Here is a 15,714-nt window from a genome sequence, read left to right as displayed (position 1 = left end):
CAAACAGACAGCTAATTTGGCAGGATGTGGAAGCTTTCACAGCTTCTCAAAAGTGCTCTAAGCAAAATTATATACATTCCAAATTCATTTCAGTCTCGAAAATAAAGAGATTTTCACTTGTGCATTAGCATCCTTTAAGCAATAACCAGTGGTGAGTTGATTTACATGGGTATATTTGAATAATTGAATTCTGAAGACGAGAAACATCTGGCTTTCAAATCCATTCGGACCAAAAAATATCCAAATCAAAAATCAGACATGTATTTGGTAAGCCATCCAAGGAGCTTCATGGAGTGTGGCATCGCGAGCTGGGGTTTGGCTGGCATCAGGGCCGCCGCAGACCTCGGTAGCTGGGAAGGCTCCTAAGTGGGGATGGTCTGAAGTCATCAGCAATCAAGGAATGAAGACAGACGAGTGAAAATTATTTTCAGTCTAACGTTTTAACATGTTCATTATGGAAAACTGAGAAATTATAAACAAGCAAAAAAGAACTTACTGCATAGTCAACATGCCGCTGCATATTCGTCTCTACCCCTGGCTGTTCCACTGTGTAGCCATTTCTGTCTTTGTGTGTGTATGTATGTGGATACTCTTTTATACACACGCACTTATATATTATTTATATGTGTTCTTTAACCAGGACGGGTTCATGAAGAGTTTTTGCACTTATTCACCTTTTCTTTTCATAAATATTTTCCTACATTATTTTAATGACCACGTGATATTGCATTCCTTGGGTATTCTGTGCCTTACTTCTTGTCTGTTGGTAGGCATTTTGTCTAGTGTTAAGTTATCACAAGCAATTGGGGTGAACATATATGTAGCAGCTAAATCTTTTTGTTTCTCCATGATTACTTCCACAGGGGGAAAAAAAGTAGAGATGGAATTAGTAGGCCAGAAATGTAAATAGTTTTTTTTGTTTGTTTGTTTATTGGTTTCTTACTTTTATTTCATTTCATTTCATTTCATTTCATTTCATTTCATTTCATTTCATTTTTTATTGTTTATTTTTTATTTTAGAGAAAGAGGGAGAGAGTGTTGGGGAGAAGGGCAGAGGGAGAGAGAGAGAATCTCAGGCAGGTTCCATGCTTTGCACAGAGCCTGATGTGTGGCTCGATCCCACGACTCTGGGATCATGACCTGAGCTGAATTCAAGAGTTGGACGCTCAACTGGCTGAGCCACCCGGGTGCCCCTGGAAATGTAAATAGTTTTAAGGCCCTTGATAAGTGTTGACAAATTGCTCTATAGAATGGTTGCACACATCACCACCATTTTCTACCAGTACTGTAGGAGAGTTTCCAATTGCATACAAACTAGAAAGAGATCCTCTTGAAGTATAGAATACCAATATGAATACACCTTCTTGAGTGTAGCTGTAAGCTGTCTTCATAGGAACTAGATTCTGGGGAATCCTGCTAACGGTGGCTCTCTCTGGAAGCATGTCCTGGGCATCCTAATCATCACCAAGGATTCATCAAGGACCTAGTTTGTCCTGTGTGGAGCTTCATGCTGTAGTAGAATGCTATATGTACTTAGCTCCAGCCTTCCTGGCCCTTTCAAGTCAAAAGTAGGGATGACAAATTAGAACGTAAAGCTGGAAGGAAGTAGATTCTGAATGAAGAATTCTGGGATTTGTATCAAAAAGCCGGAGGCACCAAGATGGCAGTGAGGACGTCTCACTGGCTGACAACAATCGTATGGAAAAAAAGTACAGTTGATCCTTAAACAATATGGGTTGTTCTTCAAACAGCACACATCCATTTGTATGCAGATTTTTTATTTTTTTCCTCTTAAAAAATTTATTTTAATTTTTATTTATTTACGAGAGATAAAGAGAGAGAGTGTGAATGGGGGAGGGGCAGAGAGAGAGGGAGACACAGAATCTGAAGCAGGCTCCAGGCTCCGAGCCATCAGCACAGAGCCCGACGCAGGGCTCCAACTCATGAGCTGTGAGATCGTGACCTGAGCTGAAGTTGGATGCTTAACCAACTGAACCACCCAGGTTCCCCATGTAAATTTTTTTAATAAATACAGTACACTACTGTGAATGTATTTCTTCTTCCTTATGATCTTAATATTTTCTCTAGCTTATTATAAGAATACTGTACATAACACATATAAGATTCAAAATATGTGTTAGTTGCATTTATGATACCAATAAGACCTCTGGTCAACAGTAGACTATTAGTTAAGTTTTGGGGGAGTGAAAAGTTATATGTGGACTTTCAACTGTGTGATTTTTGACTGCATTGTTCAAGGGTCAGTTGTAGTTTCATTTTCTTTCCCATCTGCAGCCCCTTTCCTATTTCTTCCTTATGTCCTCCCTCCCCATTTCCTGCCTTCAGCTGAAAAAATAAATACATCACATTAGAGAGAAAGTATGGAGACTTCAATAATATGGTTACATCCTGTTGTACTGACCCTTAGCCTCACTGTAGATCACTGTAAGCTTCCAGAAAACAGTCACAGAATCTAATGTGTTGCTCACTCAGTGCCCAGCATCGTACCTGAAACTTAACAGACATCTGATCAATGTGAGCAAAGTGAATTCACTTTCCCCCCTTAATTCATACCAGTGTGGAAGGGGCTTCCGAAACAGAATCTGGTAATGGCTGGATATACTCTTGATGAGATTTGCATCTTCAGGTGAGACCAGGGTCTCCACTATATCTCCTGAGAGAGAAGGTCACATCGCCTGTGAATACAGTGCCCTGCTAGCTCCACCTTACTCTCTTCTCTCTACTTTCCGGTACTTTATCAATTCTCAATTCTTTTATCTTTTTTTTTTTTTTTCTTGCTGACCTTGAGCATGGAAGTTTTATGCATGTAGTTGGCAATATTTATGTTGCTGCTGATTTGGTAGTTAGCCTGCATTTTAGTTGATGTTTATTTACTGTGTTTGTCTCCGCTGGTTTATTTTATCAGGCCTTGCCATTTCTCAAAAGTTTGCTTCGCTGCAAGGCTGATTTCTTCTCCAGTTTTTGGTCTCATTTGTCTTGCTCTTTTATGGACCATTTACTAACTTTACAGTTGCTCTAGAGTGCCTTAAATAGCTTGTTAAGATACAGTCTTGGGGACCATGTGATGAAAGTGGGCTTCTTCCTTCCACTAATGGAGATTAGTGTTAATTACTGACTTTTGGGGTTTTTTTGTTTTGTTTTTTTGTCCTTGAATGGTATTCCACTGTGAACCACTTTAAGCGATGAGTTTCCTGTGTTTTCTGTTTTCAAAGTAGGCAGAAAGATGAGCTGTAAATTCAAAGAACAATCTGTCTTTATTCAGTTACCTTAGATTTGCATTGTCTGAGTAGCAGGCTGCATTTCCTCTTCCTTCATTTGTTAATTGCACAGTTGAAAGCTGAACTGTAAAGGTCAGCTGGGGAAATGAGACTTTTCCTGGTGAAATGGTGAATGGTAGTTGTGGGCAAGGATGGAAGATAGCAGATTTCCTTAGTCCTACATGGCAGCATGATTTGCCTTTGAAAATCCATGTTGTATTCACTTGAATACATGCCACGAGCTCTCCATAATTTGTTAACTCATTTGATGAGAGCTTCTTGCTGGTTCAGTCAAGGGTTCCAGTTGTACATATCCATTCTTGCTTCTGGGTCTTTTGGCACATGCTGTTTCCTTCTGGAGCACTCATCCATGTGTCCACCAGTTCCTCGTGTGGCCGAATCCTACATAGTGTCTAAGATCCCAATTTATTTTATTTTTTATTTATTTTTAATTTTTTATTATTATTTTAAAATATAATTTATTGTCAAATTGGTTTCTATACAACACCCAGTGTTCATCCCAGCAAGTGCCCTCCTCCCCGCCCATCACCCACTTTCCCCTCTCCCCCACCCCGTCAACCCTCAGTTTGTTCTCAGTATCCAAGAGTCTCTTATCTAAGATCCCAGTTTAAATGTTGCTTCTTCAAAAAGGCCCTGCCAACCTCCCATTTGAATTTCATCTCCTTAGCTATTCACTGAAAGCATCCTCTGTCTTTCCTTGGTAGCATTTGAAATAGTTGGTAATTGTGTCTTTTGGTCAACTGTCTACTCTTGGTCTATATATTTAGTAGTAAGTGAAAGGGTCTGATTTTCTTGATACTGTGTCCCTGCTCCAAGTAGGTGTTTGAGAAATAATTGTTGATAGAATGTGTGTGTGAATTGTTGTGCCCTGACAAGGCAGTTTCATCCCCTTCTTCTATCACAGACCATAATTCTAACCTTGAGAAGCTGCGCCCACATCAGTTGACATTACGTGTTTAGTTCCCATACCTTATGATCTAGTCAGGTTAATCATCATTGTTGTTGGATAAAATGGAAATGAACCAGAGATTCATAGAAGCAAAAAGGAAGTAAAATGGTTGCTATAATCATGGTAGATTAAGAAAAAAATTTGAAACAGGTAGTTTGTCTCATTATAAATGGAAATGCTTGTTAGAAAAAAGGAAAACATTCAGAAATGAATAAGGTAATCACAAGCATTCACAATCCTCCCACCAAAAAATAATGATTGGTTTATGTTTGTAATATTTACTTAGATTTATAGTATATGTGTTTTAATTGTACATCAGATATTGTAATTATGCATTATAATGATTACTTAAAAAAAACAAATTGAGATCAAACTAGATATACAGTTCTATATCCTGCTTTTTCTTTTAACATTTTATTGTGAACTTTTCCTCATGCCATTGAAGACAAGTCTTCATTCTGTTTATATCATAATTGTAATTCTTGCTTAATCATAGAGGACTTTTGGAACTCCTCCCCCCCCCATAAATTGTTGCAATTAATCCACTTATGTAAATCTTTCCCACTTTTTTTTTTTCTTTTGTCAGCTACATCCACACTTCCTTGAATTCTGTATTTGATGGCAGCTACTGCTTACATTAAAGCAACAAGGGGAGGAATGAAGAGAGGTGTCAGAGAGAGAAATAAGGAAAGGAATGGTTGATGACCCAGACCATAAAAGGCATGACAGTAGAGAGCAGGGAGTGGGCACACAGGCCGGTGGAGGTACGGCAGGTGTTCCCAGGACTACTGCTCACCCCCAGCCCGAGACAGGCACGCAGTGCAAGCGTTGCTTGTTCGGTGTGGTAGCATTTTGTCTTTCAGTGGGTGATATCAAAGAAGTACAAATGTGTAACGCAGATCTGTAACACTAAAGCCCTTCACTTCAGTGAAGGGAGAGGAGCTGTGGTGCATTTTAAGTCTTTCTCACATCTTCAAACTTCCCTCTGTGCTCTCTCTCTCTTCCCTCTGCTCAGAAACAGGCACAGCTTTTCTGAAACGAACCCCTTCTTGGACGACGTGGTGTAGATGGCACCACACCATTTTCTGTGTCCACTATCATGTACCTCTCCAGCATGTAATTGCTTACATTAATCATGGTGCATCTGTATTATCGAATTGCATGATATTAAACTATGTTAGACAGTAATCGTTAATGATCTGGGGACTTGTCGGAAGTATTCATTAAGAGGAAAAGGTTACAAAATGAACTCTGTTGTTGGCTCTCCTCTTGTGTGTATTATGTGTGGCTGTGGAGGCTAAAGGCTGTAGGCCGGGATGGATCATGGGGATTGTATCAGTAAGTGTTTTACTTACTTGTATTTTGTACATTTGCTACAGTTAGTGAACTTTCATCTTGAGAAGGGTGGAAAGCACCAAAAGTTGTTACTTCTTATGGCAAAGGGAGCTCTGCATTGGGTGACACCGTCAGTATTCCTCGTCCAGGGATTCTATGGCTATGTCATTGGGGTCTGGCTCTGAGCCTCTTGTACCTGACTTCAAAGCACTACTCATAGCAGCCATTGGTTGAATGCCTACTGTTTGCCTCACAGAAGGCCCTCAGGATACACAGTCAATTAAGGCGGGTCTCTTTCCTTAAGGAACCCTGGTGGACAGGGCTCTGTCTGCCCTCTGATCTGTAAGGCTCTGTGTGGTTTTGGTGGTTTTGGCTCTGGCTCCCTCTTGGGCCACAGTTGCTCTCATACCATCACTATCTCCCGGTTCCATATGCTCTTGCCATGCTGGTCTTGCTGTGCTCCCAGCATGCCACACACGTTGTCTCCTGGTCATTGGCCTGGCTTCCCACTCGTGTTGGCACCAGATACATCCTCATGGTTACTTCTTCCACTTAGCTCTCTCCTAAATGTCACCTTCTCTTTGTACCCTCTCTCTGGTCTTCATTTTTTTTTTCATAACCCTTATTGCATAACATACTCATTGTTAGTTAGCTGTCCTACTCACTAGAATGGAGGGTTTATAATGGCAGGGACTTAGTTCCCTTTGCTGAACCCATAGTGCCAGTGCCCTGGCACATGGACGCCATACTGAACAGATGAATTATTGGCTGTGTGAACTACTGGTTCCTGTTTTTTGTACCCAGTGTCTTGGGTAGAGGACTACACAGGGGTGGGAGGAAAGGTTGCCCACGGAGGTGCTCCCCAGAGTGTCAGCTTAACTTTTGACATTCTGTCCACGGTCTACCTTTTGGGTTTTATTTCTTCTCATCACTCCTTTATTTGTTCTGAGCAATAGCCAGGTGTGCCCTTTACTGCTTCCTTTGCTTGCATCTTTTGTCTTTCTTCTCCTGTTTTTCTTCAACTAGATTTCCCCCCACTCACCACACTACGCCCGTTGTTATTCTGTCCATCTGTCAAGGCCCAACTTGACAGCAGTTCCTCTGCTAGGCATCCTCTCGTCCCTGCAGCTATAAATGCTCTCCCTCCAACCCATCTCCTGTTAAAAATGGAACTTTCTCGGGTTCATCATGTGCTGTGATTGATATGCATGCACATTTTATTTCACTTATAATCTACTCTTAAGATGCAAAGGCACTTTATCTATTCAGCATTGCCCTTGTACATGTTAGGTGTTGATTCACATTTATTGGTGATGTGGCATTCATGGCTGAATCAGGTGGCAGGAAAATCACCTGAGGTACACTATTCTGGGTCCAACAGAGAGAGGTGCATTTTGGAATGATAAACCATTGTCAACTTCTGGGAGGCTGTTTCTGAGGTAAAAGTTACCCTAGTTCAATTGAGGAGGTAAGGTCGAATTGCAGTGTCAAAGTGAGAATGGAGGAGGCGTAGGAGGAGGTGAGCTTTACTCTTGGCTCCTCTAAAGAAGAGGTCACCTTGGACCTCCCTCTACTACTCTCTGGGCCTCAGTCTCTTGGCCTATAAAATAGTGGGGGGAGCAGAGTGTAGGGTGTGTGCCAAGTTGAATGAACAATCTCTTGAGTCTCCATGCAGTCGTAACCACATGTGATCTTGCAGCTCGATCAGGTAGGTCTCCTGGGTTTAACATCTGGTTCTGGCTGAGTTTATTGGAGCGAGTTTTACCACTGTTATGAGAAATAGGCTGGGGAGAAAACTCACTTAAAATGCTTTTAGTATCGAATTTTACTTTTTTTTTTTTTCAAAAACAATCTTTGTTTCTTTGGGCACTTTCCATTTGCAATACAAAAGGCTTAAGACTGGCTCCTGAAAGTCTTTTCTGAGTACTTTCTAGACTAGGGATTTGAAAGTTTATTAGAAAACCATTCCCAGAGTACTAGGGATATTTGTGTTATAAACTCTGACTTCTAACTAAAAGGGGTTTAATTTCACAACCTCCTAGATTAAATTGCATTGTGAGACCCTTATTTTGATATATACACCTTGAATTGCAGTTGTATGTAAGTCACTGTATTACAGGCTATACAATGATTTAGGAGGAAAAAAGGGAAATGGGGAGGAGTGGCGTAGCAATTCTACTGTCTCTACAAAGCAACGATTCTTAGCTTTCTTTTTATTTATTTATTTATTTTTGAGAGAGAGTGAGAGCGTGTGCTGGAGCACCTGCGCCTGTGAGTGGAGGAGGAGCAGAGAGAAGGGAACAGAGGATTTGAAGTGGGCTGTATGCTGACAGCAGAGAACCCAATTGTGGGCCTGATGTGGGCTGGAACCCAGGAACCGTGAGATCATGACCTGAACTGAAGTCGGACACTCGACTGACTGAGCCACCCAGGCACCCCTACTTTTAGCTTCCTTATAAAAGTCTCTAATGATGCACGTAGGAAAGACCTCAGAGCCTTTCCATGAAGAGACAGGGTCTGGATGAATGGCCAGGTTATTTCATGCATTTCCCTGTGCCTTCCTTGGGGTAGTCTCTGGTTTCTGCTCAGGAAGATTATTGGATAAAACCTGCATCAACTCCAGCACCCGAATCCAAACTTCCTCTTCAGTCTTTAAGATCCACCCCTATCTCTTTGGGAGTTTGTTCCTTTGTAGTGAGGTGGTTTGAAACTGGCTGGAAGTTCCTGAGAGTGGTAGGGTGGTAAGAAGGTCAGCCATTCTGGTCTTACTGTTACCAGAACTGTTGTTGAAACCTAATCCCTTGTGAAGGATCAGGGACAAGTGAGCCATCTTGCATGGAGTTCTGGTCTTTTCTAGCTGCTTTCCACCTGGCCCTTACCAGAATCTGGACTGCAGACTACCACTGTACATCCCAGGCAACGGGCCAGGAGTTCTTTAAGAAATGATGTATGCTTGATCAGAACCCAGCTACATAATTTGCAGGGTTCAGTGCATAGTGTAAACATGGGGCTTCTCGTTCAAATAGGAAGAGTCTCAAGATGACGGCAGTAGACGGTGAATGCAGGACCCTGTGTGTCCTCACAGGTGGCACACCCATGGGGTCAAACCTATGAGAACCTAAAACTCACGTGGGGAAAATTCTGGCTTCCCCATGGCCTAAGAATTTTCTTTCCCCTCACCTGTTCATGTACTTATGGAGAATGTCCATATGGGGGACTACCTTGCCTTCAGCTCACCTCCATTGTCAGGTCACTCCCTTCTAGTCATGCTGGGGCCTGGGGCTCAGCCTCAGTTACCCTCCACATCTGCCCCCCACCACAGCTGCCAGTACAAGTGTTGGCTGCACTTGAGTAGCTGTTTGCCTCCTTTTTGAAAGTGAAACGACATCAAAGACACAAAACTAATCACCCCTGGCATAACATAAGGACTTGGATATTTATGCCTTCAGTTCATTTAAATTTTTCTTTTTCTTTCTTTTTTTTGATAATCACAGTCTCACTTTCAATGTCATGGTGTGAACTGAGAAATTCCCACCCCCTTGCTTTTTCACTGCCGATGATAACAGGAATATAAATTGCAAGATGTGCAATTATACCTAAAAATGCTAGATGTCTTTTTAATGCAAAAAAAAAAAAAAAGCCCTTTCTCATAAAAATAGATTGTATGCTTCTTTTTTTGTTGGACCTAACGCAGTATGTGTACTTCCAAATGTCATTTTAAAATGCTAAAAACAGCTGCAAAAATTACATCCTTTTGTGGTTTTCCTTTTAATTGTAACATTTAGGAAATTAGCATTTGGGGCCAAGATAATTCCAGTAAAATAAGATAGTGAATTACAATTATTTAAAATGAAGCCACATTAAAATACAATTATAGTTGATATTCTTTCCCTGATATTAACACATTCACGTTTATCTTTTACAATCTCTTGAGGTTTGCTATTTGAAATAATTATCATTGATTAAGGAAAGAGGTGCATTTTAAAGTATGATTAGTAAATATGTAATATTTAATGGAAGTCATACAGTACCAGCAATAGCTAATTCACCTCGTATTTTGAAATATAGTTCTTGACTTTGTAATTATGACTCAGAATGGTTGGGACTTGGTTTTAAGTTAAGACTGAGCATCTTTATGTTTTGTTTTTGTTTTTTTTTAACTCTTATATTTTAGGAAAGAAGGGTCATTTGTTATCAAGGGCATTGCTTTTAGTAGAAAGCAGTCAAACTTTTTTTCCCATTTTAGAAAGAGACCACAGGAATGAATCCATACTTCTTCCTTATGAATTCAAATGGGAATCTTTCCCTGACTTCTTAACTCAGAACATTACATATCATTAGATGCCTCTCTTCAGGAGGGGTCAGACAGCCTCATTACATCTAAAGTTGACAGCTTCCGTTCGTCCAAGTTCTTTTCCTTTCCTTATCACAATCTGAAATGAGAACTTCTACCAAGGAGGAGCCAGGGTTCTCATCAGCCCAGAGAATCCGGTTCCCCTGAAGCTGCCCTCAGACCACCCTTCCCCTGCCCCACAGAGCTCTGATGTGTTCACTTATGGCACCTGCCTCTCCCAGCCTTTGCCCCTCCTTACTGTTGTCATCTAAACTTACTTTCTAAGCTTCACCATCTTTTTCAGTCCTGCTGTTATCTTGGGTGATTCCGTATGGATACTTATGGTTAAGTAAGCATATTTACTTTTTCAGCCTGGAGACTTCTTAGATTTCTTCATTTCACCTGTAAGAAGACTTGCTGCATCTCCACTTACTTCTCTGTCCAGTCAAGTTTTCATCCCCAACACTTGAGCTGTCCTCTTCCCAAGTCCTCAGATGGTCCTTTGGTTCTTTCACTTGTTGGAGACCCACCTGGTTCCATTGAATTTTCTCCCTGCCCTGAGCCTGTATCTGATATCTCAGCCCAATGCTATGAGAGAAAGCCATGTCAACACAGAGATGGGCACCTCTGTAAATTAATGATCCCTAGGCTTGAGTGATGCCCACCCACCCACCCCCTTTTGGTTTGTTGTCCTTATCAGTTCTCTTGTCCATTGGCCTTTTCAGGTATTACTAGTAATCTTCATGTTCTTTATGTCTCTAACCCCGCCACCTTCCTCCTTATTCTTAGCAGAGGACCTTGCTTCTGACCTCACAGAGAATACAGAAGTCCTAAGAAACACCACCACCAAAGCCCATGTCTGCTTTGCTTTTGTCTTTTCCTCCATCCTTCCTGTCACAATGGCTGAATTGCTCTTTGTCTTCTCCTACCTGTACTATGGATGCTGTAGGATTCATAGCTAATATTTGTTAACTGCTAAGTGCTCATTATATACTTCCATTGGATCCTCCACTCAGCAAGGACTAAGCTTATTCTCGAGTGTAGTTCCAGATGAGGAAATTAAGGCTTAGAGAGAAATTGTCCCGTGGTCTTATAGGAGCCAGGATTTGATCTGGGGTAGACTAATTCCAAAGCCCATGTTCTTAGCCATCGTTCTGTCCTTTCCTTCCAATTCCAGCTTAGGGGCCTCTATCCCCAATTTGTTTACACTCTGTCTCTTCTGGCTTGTTTATACCAGGGTTTAAATACGCACAAGTCTCTTCCAGCTTTTAAAATGAGGACCCATTCTCCTAAAACTACCACTTCCCCTTCATAACTAACGTTACTGAGAACACTCTCTATTGTTCAGCCTCTGCTCTCCTCCCATTCAGTCCCAGTCCACTGCAGTCTGGCCCCAAACCCAGAAAAGCTCACTCCAAGTTTGCCAGTGACCTCCATGTTGCTAAGTTCAGTGAGTTCTCCTTGGGCCCTATCTTACTTGACTTTACTGGAGCATTTCATACTACTTTTCTCCCTTCCCTTTGCTTTCCTGTGCCCACTCTTTCCTAACCTTCTCTCTGTGTCTTTAACTGCTCCTTAGCCTCGTTCTCTGCCAGTCACTGCGGTATCCGTGGTCTTCCAGATTTGTCACTAAGCTCCTTTATTCTCATTCCATACATACATCCTGGGTAACCTCATCCGCTTTTGTGGTTTCAGTTGCAGTCTAGATGCTGGTGAATCCCAAGTCTGTATCTCTGTCCTTGACAATGGCCCGAGAGCTAGACCTTTGTATGTATCTCCCTGCCTGCTGGACATCTCATTTAGTAGAACTTTCTGGAGTCATTAGCTTCCACAAATGTATGAAATTGGGCTTACCTTCTCGAAGGCAGGACGGAGAAGAGGTGAAAATTGTGAGCTCTGGTGTCAGGATTGATTCTGCCATTTACTAGTGATATGACCGTCCCTCACATGTCAAATGGGATAATGACGGCACCTACCTCACAGGGCCATTGCGAGAGTTAAATGCGAAGTCCTCAGAACCGGGCGTAGAGTGAATCTTCAGGGGACGGTGGCTGCTGCCCTCATCTTGGCCACCATCAGTACTGGCACTAGTGTGGCTGCCATTACGACTTCTGCCTCCCCCACTGGTCTGTCCCCAGTGCTCTTCTCCATCTCAGTGGATCCCAGTACATATTATTAAATGACTCATATGTGGTCTCACAGTCCCTAGAATTTGTGTTCACACCTGGAGACCTTTTAGCTCTTGCTTTCCCACCTCCTGTGTAATCCGGTCAGAAACCTGAGGGGCATCTTTGACTCTTCCTTTCTTTAATGTTTATTTTGAGAGAGAGAGAGAGAGAGAGAGAGAGAGAGAGAGAGAGAGAGAGAGAATGAGTAGAAGAGGGGCAGAGAGAGAGGGAGACACAGAATCTGAAGCAGGCTCCAGGCTCTGAGCTCTCAGCACAGAGCCCAGTGTGGGGCTCTAACTCACAAACCACAAGGTCATGACCTGAGCTGAAGTCTGATGCTTAACTGACTAAGCCACCCCAGCGCCCCAACTCTTTCTTTCTTATCACGTGAGCCTTTTCTGCCACCATCTTTAGGATCAAGTTCAGAGTCCTTAATATTTACTTTCCAAGGCCCTTCACCATCTGCCTTCTTGTTGTCCTGTTAGGCTTTGGGTCTTGCCACTTTCCCCACAGCAAGCCAAGATGTGGTTTTATTGACCTTCTCTTGAATTTCTATATCATGAATGAGGAAGAATGGCACAGCTTCGGTATAAGTTTCCTCAGGAAGCTTGCCTTGATTCTAGGTACTACCAAATTCTGGGATCAGTACCCTGCTCTTGTATGTTATAACACTGTGTCCTTCCTGGCTTGCAACCCGTTGGGTGTTCACTTGTGTTTATTTGACTGTCACAGACTGGGAGTCTTGTGGAGGCAGGGACCACATCACTGATACAGGCTGTTATGTCTCATGTGCCCCCACCCTGTGCCTGGCACCATGCTCGATAAAAAAAAAAAAAAAAAAAAAAAAAAAGTAGGTGCTCAGAGCATCATGTTAGAAATGAAGATATTAAAACTCACATTTTATGACCTCTTGAGATGACACAGCTCAGTAGCAACAATTGCAGTGGTCAGTAGCCCGGGTTTTAGTGTATCAAACTTGGATTCAAGTTCTCCCTCTGCTACTTAACTTTTCTAAGCCTCAGTTTTTTGTTCTGTAAAATGGGGATGAGAAGCATATCACCCTGGCAGGGTTGGGAGAACAGAGGAAGGGTATTGCCAGCTAAGAGCCTAGCCCAGCACCTGCCCCTGGTACACAGTCCTCAGGTGAGAGGATTTCATTCAAACCCAGGTCTCCCAACTCTCAGGGGAGCATTTGGTTTCGGACCACATGCCTGTGACATTGTCAGAGCAGTGTCTACTGTTGGTTACACTGGGCTGTTCATAGAAAGTAAAACTAGAGATTAAAGGCAGTTCCATTAGGGGAATTCTCTGGTTTTGAAAGTGTTTAATCTAATGATTCTTTTTGACCATGTAAATATTTCTAGGAAAGCTAAACTGTACTGAAGTCTAAAAAATACCTACTAGGAAACATTTTCAAGGTTCTGTTTATTGTTGTATAACAGAGAACAATCACATATTAACTTTAATGAAACCTTATCCCTACTTAGTATAATGGCATATGTGCTGAGCTTGGGGACTTGCAAATACCCTTCGTATATATTTATGTGATTGATTTCTCATGGATGGCAATGCCTACAGTCTACAGATTATTTTCATTTGATGGGAGGATATGTATAACCCTAAATGACAAGTTTCAGGGAAGATTTAAATCTTTTATTGTCTATCACAAATTGGAGCATTGCTCATGAATTGAGGGAGGCTGTTTTGGGAGTAGGCTATCATGGGTTCAAATCCTGGCTCTTCCACATCTCACCATTATGACCTTGGACAAGTTGTTTCACATACCTGAGCTCTGGGTTCCTTATCTATAAGATGGAGAGACTTTGCTAACTTTAGGGTTTGCTGGGAAGACAAAGTAAGCTAACGTGGGTAAATGACCTAGCACAGCACTTAGTTCTGCTTATAAAAGACACCAGGCATCTTACTCTCAATGTTCGCTCAAATGAATAGGTAACAAACACATCTATTTGGAATGTTTGTTAGCTCATTGTAAAGGTTACTTTTGCCAGCCTGGATTTGCATGTCATACGGGAAAGTTTGTGATGAATTTTTCCAGAGTTGAACTTTTTAGCTCTAACTGCCATTTACCACAGCAGGAAAATGTAGAAGTTTAAGAACTACAGTTCACACTGTTTCATAAGATTTCACACTGTGAAATCTTGTAGTCATTAAGACTTGTATTTGAGGAGGATCAACTTTTGTTACCAATAGATTAGCAAATTGTTTTAAAACTCCCAGTGACTAGCCCCCTTTATTCTGGTAACGCTGTGGTAAATCTGTCTACAATCTACGTAGTCCCCAGTAATTTCTGTATCCTAGAACTACTAGTCATAGGAAGATCTTGGTGGACTTCCCTGCGCTATAACCATCTACAAAGTAGTAAAAATATGAATTTGACTACTGTCAGAATTATTATTGGTACTCAGTTATTATTAGTGCTGTCATGATGGGAACATTGCCAACATAACACATCTAACTCCCTGGAGTCTTTGCTTCATGCAATTTTTGGGAAATACGATATTTATAAAAAGAGACTTCAATGTGTGCATGGCTATTGGCTGTTAAGTACCTTACTGCTTTTTTCCTGATGTTTCCCCCAGTTAATTCTTTTCTTAATTGATGTCTGTGCTCTCTCTCTTTGTCTCTCACCTCTCTGGCAGTCTTTTCCCTATAAAAGGACCCATCTGTCTAAGGTAGAGATTCTCTATTTTATATACTCATCAGTGATTAAGCTGCATGGAGTAGACATGCTTATCATTTAGAAGTTTCCTTTAACCCTGCTTTTTCAATATATTCGTGCTTTGTTTGTTTTCCTTCAGGTCAAATATGTTCTTTTTAAGCCTGAATGCCAGCACCCAGAAGAATGTCTAATTTCTAATCATAGTCACAGAGCAAAGAAAACATTTTAAATTGCTAATCCATTGTAATTAAAAATAATGCTTAAAAAATGGATGCTCTTTCTAATATGCAACTATATACCGAGAATGAGAGAGAAAAGCTGTTTCTGAAAAGTGACTCATTTTCATTTGATTTTTATTAGACTTGAATTTGAGCGGCAACAGCGCGAAGAACTTGAAAAATTAGAAAGTAAAAGGTAAGCCATGTGGGGTACGGGTTTTAACACTACTGTAGTCTGTGGATTCTTGCATTACTGCTCCAGACGGATTTCTTTGGGTCTGTTTCACTACCTTGCTCTGGCTCTGTGTCAAGTATTTATGTGTTTAATGACTGTAGGTCATTTCTCTAGCTGGTTAGTTTTACCTCATGTTTGAATGTTTTGAAAACAGTACATCTTCAAATACTTGGGAGAAAGTGGGAATAGAGTCAGTAGGCAAATTTCATACACTCGTTACATTTAATACGCCAAATGTATACTTATGTTTAATCTAAAAGTATATCCCCCTTAGTGATTATCGCCTGAGGTTTTAAAAAGCCAAAAGAATGACAGTTCCCCTTCCTTATATCTCCTCCCCTTTTAAACATCTTTGCTTATGTTATTTGGCCATTTATATTTCCCTTCTATAATTTGCTTCTTTAAATTCTTGGCCCACTTTTCTCGTGTGTGTGTGTGTGTGTGTGTGTGTGTGTGTGTGTGTGAGTGATTTTTTTAGCTGATTGGGAGAGGTTTTT

The 15,714-nt window shown here is 41.3% G+C and overlaps 1 protein-coding gene across 7 annotated transcripts in view; it reads left to right on the top strand.

Annotated features, from left to right (window-relative positions):
• The window catches only part of KIF16B (kinesin family member 16B), a 289,874-nt gene that overhangs the window by 171,492 nt on the left and 102,668 nt on the right, over nt 1-15,714 (top strand). For all 7 annotated transcript variants that reach the window (XM_047067541.1, XM_047067539.1, XM_047067538.1 and 4 more), the window contains exon 18: nt 15,125-15,178. In XM_047067541.1, coding sequence (XP_046923497.1) covers nt 15,125-15,178 — 54 coding nt within the window. The remainder of the gene's footprint in view (nt 1-15,124; nt 15,179-15,714) is intronic.

This window comes from Lynx rufus, unplaced genomic scaffold (assembly GCF_022079265.1).
Source record: "Lynx rufus isolate CCGP_SWC_20201006 ecotype Redwood Valley unplaced genomic scaffold, mLynRuf1.p SCAF_8, whole genome shotgun sequence".
NCBI classification, from domain to species: domain Eukaryota; kingdom Metazoa; phylum Chordata; class Mammalia; order Carnivora; family Felidae; genus Lynx; species Lynx rufus.
Note: the sequence above shows the minus strand (reverse complement) of the source record. Positions and strands in the feature narration are given on the sequence as shown.